We start from the raw sequence: 8,098 nt of genomic DNA on the forward strand, positions 1-8,098 counted from the left end.
ACAATTGAATGATTAATTCAAAAAAAATGTTAACGGCTAATGCATTTAAGTAGTTAAGTGGTCTGATTGAAAAGAATTCAAAAAATATGGTTAAAATGAAAATAGATTATAGTTGGATGGTTTCTAGTATAATTTATCCTAATACTAAAATGAGTGACCTCTTGAAAAATTCACGTGTTAGCACTGACATTTTAAACACAAACCAAATAATTGTTATTATTTAAGAGTGTAAACGTTCAATGTCAAATGGTTGAAAATTATCTTTGAATAGTTATTATTTTATACCTACTCAGATTAATAATATATATATATATCAAATTTATGAAAAATTACTCTACATATCATCAAATTTTGAACATTAATTTATTTATACTTTTAATTTTTTTTATTTTACTAATTTTAATATTAATGTTTAATTTTACGTTAAATTATATCATTTTATCATTAATAATTTAACAAGATAATAATATATCACATGTTTGCAAAATACTTTGAATAAATAACATATACAAATAAATATTATTATCAACGATGAAAGATAATACTATCAAGGCTAATATAAAGATGTATATATTCAATGATTGTCAATTTTTATATATTTAATTTATAAGTTTTATAAACAAAATAAATGGTTTAAATATACATTTGGTATATGAAGTATACACCTTTTTCAAACTTGATATTTGAATTAGGCACTTTCTTCTAAGTTGGTACTTGAACTAAGCACCTTATCCCAAACTGGTATCTAAATAATTTTTGTTCCTGTATTGATATCGGAACTTTAATTATATAAACTATTTTTATACTTTTATTAATGAGGTTAACTCTTAATAATGTACTAATAATATATGTTACGTACTAATAATAATATTATCACTTTTTATCAAGCTTTTTTTTAATTATCAATAAAAAATATGTAAAATAAAAAATAAAAACATATTAAAAAGTAGTTAACTGACCTTACTAATTTCTCTCTATTTGACTCGTATAGACTTGTTTGGTTTTATTCAAATCTTCACTATGTTATTCATTTTCATCATTTTTTATTTTTTTCCCTTTTTTTAATTTATCAGAGTGAAATTTTTTCAATATTATTTAATGAATTTATGTATTTTTCATCTAAACAATCTAATATTTTAACGTTATTAAAAGTTAAGATTATTAATAAAAGTAATAAAATAGTAAATCAAATTTTGAGGATCGGTTTAGAAGTAAGAACTTCTTAGATACCATCTTCTAAGAATTTGACAAAAAACTTCAATTAAAAATTAATAGAAATGAAATAACTGGAATTTAACTCATAAAGTTAAAGCCCAGTCCACTCAACCCCAATCACACGTGTGTAATCCCACACGTTTGAATTATAAGATTATAACAGTCGGCAGCTCCGGTGGTGGAATAGGTGAAAGGCCAGCGATTTCTGGAAACGCAGTCGTTCGGGTTTAAATTCTTTTGGTGGAAAGAGAAAGTCCATGGCGTTGAACGTTGGAATTAGATCGGCTTCTAAGCTTCTGACTTCGTCCTCTCAACCACTTCTCCACAAGTCCGGTTAGTGACCCGCTGGTGGTTTTTTCTTTTCTTGTATTTAATTTATTTTTTTGTGGCTGAGAAATAAAGGGAAGTAATGTAAGATGTCCATCTGAGTGTTGGGAATTCAAATTTAGCTGAAATGGAGGGTTCATAAGTCATAACTGTTAATACAGATCTGCTTAATTGGTATTTGTATTTCCCCCCTTTTTATTCGTTTGTAGCTGTTTTTTTTTTTTTTTTTTTGCGGGGTTCTTGATTGGATTTATAAATTGTATGACATGTCTATATAAAAACACATTCATACAATTAAGTTCTATACATGCTTTTAAGGGATTGAGTATTGGTTAGATTGATTAGCTTCTGAATACCCATGTTCTATGTCGATGACTAAATGAACGTTATGTTATGAGGGTAAAAGGCTATCATAATTTTGTATAACCATATTCTTTCTAAAAAGAAAAACCTAAGGGATTTATTAAATAGGCTTAGATATTCATTTTGAATTGCTTTGTGGTCATAGGATGTTGATTTCTATTGTCCATTAATCTGCTTTTGCTTATATTTTAGTTTCAAAAACCTCGACGATCGCTAAATGGTTCTTGTATTAATTGCAGCGTGTTTGTTATCTTATTTTCTGGGGAATGACATTGCAATGTGAATACTATGGTCGACTCGACGAATTCACGATTATTTTCTAATTAATTTTGTGGGTTGCTTAGGTGTCTGGTGTTGTTTGTTTGATGTTACTGTATAAACCGTAGCAGCTACCTTAGTGCCCTAGTCTATATTTACATTTGAAAATGGCTGCTTATGCTATTCAATGGATACGAGGAAGTTTCTGTGATTTTTACATGCTGGAATTTTGTTTAAATGATAGAAAAAATCATTCTTTGTTTTCAACTTTCACGTGTATGCGACTCTTTCTTATTTTGCATTTATCCAACCTTCACCTCTTGTGTTTATGCATGCTCAACATTTTTTTTTTTATTCTGGAAAACTCTTTGTTCTGATTATGGTGACCACCAGCTGTTTTTTCAGCACTCTCTAGTTGAATTTGATGCTTAATGTTTCTTCCTCAGCAAATGAATGTAGAGCACACTCTTGCATGTTGTTTGCTTTGACTCTGACATTTTGACGTTTTCCCCTTTTCCAATTTGTTTAAGTGTTTCATATTTAGACACACACACACACATATATATTATTTTTCATACTCAATAGTATTATAGCTTTCAGTATAGGCATATCAGAAGAAGTTTGTGGATGTCCTTACACCATTAGCCTGGGTAACTTTTGAAATATTTTTCTATATCTATTCATGCATTTTTTAAGTATACTTGTCTTGTAATTTATATTTATTTTCTTTTATCCCGTCTATTTACTTTATTAGAATTTAAGCATTCTATATATTTACAAACATTTGTGTAAGTATATGCAAGTTAAATATGCTGGTGAGGATTTATAGGAGTGACAATTATGGTGGAATATGTATAAAAAAGGTTGAAAATGAAGAAATGAACAAAAGATCGAGTGGATGACCTGATTAGCCTTGTTCTTCACTAATTATTTAGGACTTTTAGACTTCCTTTTATCTTGTTCCTAATTGAAAGTAGAATAAATAATTTTCTCTTGACAATTGTATTCTTCAAAACCGAAGGATCTACTATTTTTGTTCAGTGCTATTTTTTTTTCTAATTTAGATTTGCTAACTTAGTTGTGGTTTAACCTCTTCCGAGTTGTCTTTGACAGTGGTGCAAAATAAACTGCCATGACTTATGGGTGGAATGTCTTCCACTTGAGAGTGGAAAACAATTTCTGGAGTGTAATTTGAGTTTGAATGAATCCTATGTTTAGATGGCCATATTGCATATTGGTTGTGGTATAAGTTGTGTTTGTTTTGGTTCGTCTGCTTTTTGGCATTTGCCAGAAGCCTCAAATGTTGAAAGAAACCTTGTAGGAACTTCAGCCTTTGTGCTGTTATCTATATTTTTTTGGTAATAGTATGTGTAAGACTTAAAATCAAGAGAGCTATTTTTTTTGTGTTTGTGGCAGCAGCTAATAGAGGGGTTCATTCAACTGGAGTGAAGAGTATGGGGGGAGGTCATGGGCATGATGAACCGTATTACCTTCATGCTAAGCATATGTACAACTTGGATAGGATGAAACATCAGAAGCTGAAAATGTCTCTTGCTGTTTTTACAGCCTTCAGCATCGGTGTGTTTGTTCCCGTCTATGCTGTAATTTTCCAGCAGAAAAAGACTGCATCTGGCTGAGCTATCGATGCTTGCCTTGCCTTCATGGCATGGCTGCTTTCAATAAGAAACAACTCGGGAGTTGGTGAGATTCCTTTGTAATCTCAGCTTTTGGACTGAAGTTATTTGATGATGTTAATATTTGCATTTGCAGGGTTTGTGTTTTAGTATTTCGGAGAGTTTCTGTTGACAATCCATGTTGGTATTTGTGGGAATTTAGGATTTGATTGTAATAAAATTAATGTATTTGGATTTGCATGGGAAGGGAATTGCTTTTATTATTCATAATTTTTAATCCTCTTAAGTCTCCATTTCCATGCTACGTGTTCTTCAATCTTCAAAATAAAAATGGGAGGTGCACGTTAGCAGACAATGAAAGTTATGAATATAATGAACGAGGGGTGTTAATGGCTTAATTGTACTGTTTAGCCTAAATGGTTGGTTAATCGTTATACAGTTACTAAATTTTATTAATTGTAATCTACCACTAAGACATGATTAATCACAACTAAGATATGGTTAATCGTAAATGGTTAATCGTTATTAACGGTTGGATTACAGTTTAACCAACACAACAAAACATAAAGGTTTTAAAGTTCATAAAATTTACGATGATAGACATATATGTATTTAGAAATTTTGTTTATTTGTAGATTCATTATATATGTAACACCCTTAACTCATATCCAACCCAAATACAAGTCTGATGTGTCACATTGACTTTTCAAACTTTAACTCTTATAGAAAATCCCGGGAATTTTTAAAACTTTCATTAAAACGAAATACATTAATTTACATAAGACCATAAATACAAAACCGATCAGAGTATTCGTAATTAACACTTATTACATGCCAACATTCTATACATAACCAAGTACATACTTTGTCAATTACTTCTGATCTGATCTTCTAGTAATGATATTGTCTTTGCCACTTCTATTCTTGCTCTTCTCGTTTCTTGGTACCTACGTGTAAATCACTTACACGCTAAGTCATAGACTTAGTGAGGCATATAAAACATATAATATTTCATATAATATAAATCATACATAAACATATACCATCATTATCATTAAGAAACACGCATAACATCATATGGTTCATGTAACACATTTCAAACCACTTACCTTTGATAACCATTTATAAACCCATCGTATATATATCACATTCAGTATGTTTGTTTGATCTCTTTATTAGCCCATGTACACTATTGAGAACTTAAGGTATGTGAGTACATTGAGGTTGTGCACTAATGCTGTCACCACAGCTCGTATCAATTCCCTCATGGGGCACCGAACCTTAGTTCAGTATTCGTCCCGAAGGACCAGTCCATAGATCCGAAGAACCTAGGTAAACAGTCCATATGTTCCGAAGAACATAGGTAAACCCTCGACCCTTGGCATGCCAACTATACCACTAGCTCTCTTATCACATAACATGGGCATTAACATTCATAACAGTTCAATTTACTTATTCATATCCTTTCTCTTATGAACATATATCTTTTCTTTTCAGTCACGTACCAAATGTACGTGTAATCATTGATCTTATAATCACATTTTCATTCTCTTCGGTCACATACCATATGTATGTGTAAACGTATATCTAATATCATATAACACGCATCACAAATGCATGTATTCACATAAATCATTTCTTATAGCTTTATTCATATCACATATTCATATAAGCTCATGTCTTATTTCACATATACTTTCCATATAACTTATATATCTCATAATCACACAAATCATAACATTGATCACCAATCAAATAACATTTTAGGAGTTACTTCTTACCATAGTAACTCCATCACTGGCTCATCGCAAGCCAAATGTTTATTCAATAATATAAGTACAAATTCAATTGCACTAACCTTAGCTTTGCTTTGATTCGGTTCTAATCCTTCAGTTGATTCGGAACGGGATCACGTTCTATATCTACATAATCATACATAGATCTATATCAGTATCATAACTAATATACTCTAATGGTTTACTCTTTAGACCAAGAGAAAAGTCAATTTCTTCTTTTAATGAAGGTATGCATCGATGCACTACTGATGCATCGGTGCATAAAATGTATTCGATGTTGTATTATTACTGGGATGCATCGATGCACTACTTATGCATCGATGCATGAATTGCATTCGATGTTTCATTATTAATGGGATGCATCGATGCACTACTTATGCATCGATGCACGAATTGCATTCGATGTATTTATTTTAAAAGAGTGCATCGATGCACTTCCTGTGCATCGATACACCTTTAAACGATTTATGGGTTTTAACCTTGATGCATCGATGCACAATGAATATGCATCGATGCACTCTACCCATAATCCTCTTTTTGAACCCGAAAATTCATTCATTTTGGATTAAATCCTTCATGTTTCATCCCCTTTTTCAGTCTTAACTCTAGTACACAAACTTAAACCAATGTATATTCATTTATTTCATCTTAAACCTCAAAATCCTATCTTCCATATGTAATTCAATAATTACATAAAATTTGCAACATGTTTCAAATCCAATTCTATTACTTCATATCTCTTACTTAGATTGATAACAAGTCAAATCCAACTTTCAATTCTTGTTATGAACTATATTCCAATATTTCATTCAAGAACCTCTAATCTTTAATCTTCTCTATCTCTTTTATCTTTTGATCTTAAGATAACTTAAGCTTTCCTTAAGCTTAGTTATCATCTAATGATCAAAACCCAATCTTAAACTTAACAAATAATTAACTAAGTAGAATACTCACCTTTGAGCTTGGAGATACGGGATGAGAGGAATAAGAAGGAGAAGAAGTTCTGGAGAAATATCTCCCTACATGCTTGTCTCTTAATAAAGAGATAAGATAATTATCTTTTAGATAAAAAGGCCATTTTGTCCTTTAACTCCTTTAATAATTACTAACAACTTTTAGGATTTATTTCCAGATAAATCATTGAAATAATACATTCTTCTACTTAAATCACCAAATTCTGAAACTTTACAATTAAGTCACTAACTCATAGTTTGGGATGTTACAATATATATGGGCTATCATATACTTATATTGTGTAAAACTCTTTTAGTTATACAATTTTTTAGGATAGTTGAATTAAGGAAAATTAAATTATATATATATATATATATATATATATATATTCTTTTTGCAGTTTAAAGTCTTACATACTTTTTTACATTTTGTAGTTTAGAATCAAATACTTATATAATATATATTTGATTTAATGTTATCCTATATAAGATAAATATGATAACTATAAAAAATGAGGAATTATTTTGATTTTATTTCTAATTCTATTCTCTAAAAATTATAATTAATTAATGGGTTATCTACATAATTGATCACTTATGTTTGTGTTTTGTCAACTTTTCCTCACTAATTCAAAAATAATAATATATGATCACTTTCGTTTTTATTTAAAATAAATTTAATCCTCTAATCGAATGATGTCTCGAGTCATTGGTGTCATGTGTCGTGTCACGTTTCACCATTCAGTTGGAGGACTAACTTTTAAATTATTAAAAGTAGGGCAAAATTGAGAGAATGGTAAATAACATGGACCAAATGTGTGATTATATCAAGATATTTAACTGTCATGTCATCTAATTTTTATCTGTTAACAACAGTTGGTGACACATCTTAATTAATTAAAAAAGAAAGTGACAATATATTATGTTTTTTAAAATCGGTGAGGAAAAGTGGACAAAACACAAACATAAATGATTAATCATGTAGTTAACTATTAATTAATTATAATTTTTTAGCAATTAATCATGATTAATCATTTATCAAAATTCATAATCGTAATCATTAGTCGACACATTTAGCAGTTCGACTAACCAAAATTGTTAAATCTTAGCGATTAGGTTAGTTAATTTGTAAGATGTAACAATTACGGTTAACGATAATCAATAATACTCACTTCAACAAGATCCCGAACCATAACAATATAAAAAATTTATAATTTAATAATTAAAATTTTAAAAATAACTCAAATAGTCCAACATCCACCTGTGAAGCTTGTGATACTAACTCCAAGGACGAACGCAAAAATTTATATTAGAAGTGTGAGCTTAAGAAGTTATGTTAAAAAAATTTAGGGAGTGCGAAGTTATAAAATTTTAGGGGATGCGAAATTTAATAATCAATAGAAAATACAAAGATAAAATCTAAAATGTAAGGAAATTTGAAAATTCCAAGGCTGCGATCGTACCCTCCAGCACCCCTCGGTCCATCCTTGACTAACTTTACTCACAATCCAAACAATGATTCAAAGCGGGGCTATGTCGCTGCAATTTACTA

At 29.9% G+C, this 8,098-nt stretch overlaps 1 protein-coding gene across 1 annotated transcript; it reads left to right on the forward strand.

Annotated features, from left to right (window-relative positions):
- The first annotated feature begins 1,404 nt into the window (after positions 1 to 1,404).
- On the forward strand, positions 1,405 to 4,072 carry LOC120157467. Its single transcript, XM_039168575.1, has 2 exons — positions 1,405 to 1,548; positions 3,583 to 4,072. The coding sequence occupies exons 1-2, from the start codon at positions 1,473 to 1,475 to the stop codon at positions 3,798 to 3,800; spliced, it is 294 nt and encodes a 97-aa protein (XP_039024506.1). The 5' UTR covers positions 1,405 to 1,472; the 3' UTR covers positions 3,801 to 4,072.
- Positions 4,073 to 8,098: the final 4,026 nt, after the last annotated feature.

The sequence above is a fragment of the Hibiscus syriacus genome, unplaced genomic scaffold (assembly GCF_006381635.1).
Source record: "Hibiscus syriacus cultivar Baekdansim isolate YM2019G1 unplaced genomic scaffold, ASM638163v2 tig00111272_pilon, whole genome shotgun sequence".
Lineage (NCBI taxonomy): Eukaryota > Viridiplantae > Streptophyta > Magnoliopsida > Malvales > Malvaceae > Hibiscus > Hibiscus syriacus.

Excerpts from the sequence above, each read along its gene's own strand:
- LOC120157467 (XM_039168575.1), top strand. The coding sequence starts at position 1,473 with ATGGCGTTGAACGTTGGAATTAGATCGGCTTCTAAGCTTCTGACTTCG. Across the intron at positions 1,549-3,582 it reads ACCACTTCTCCACAAGTCCG|CTAATAGAGGGGTTCATTCA; the intron begins GTTAGTGACCCG and ends TTGTGGCAGCAG.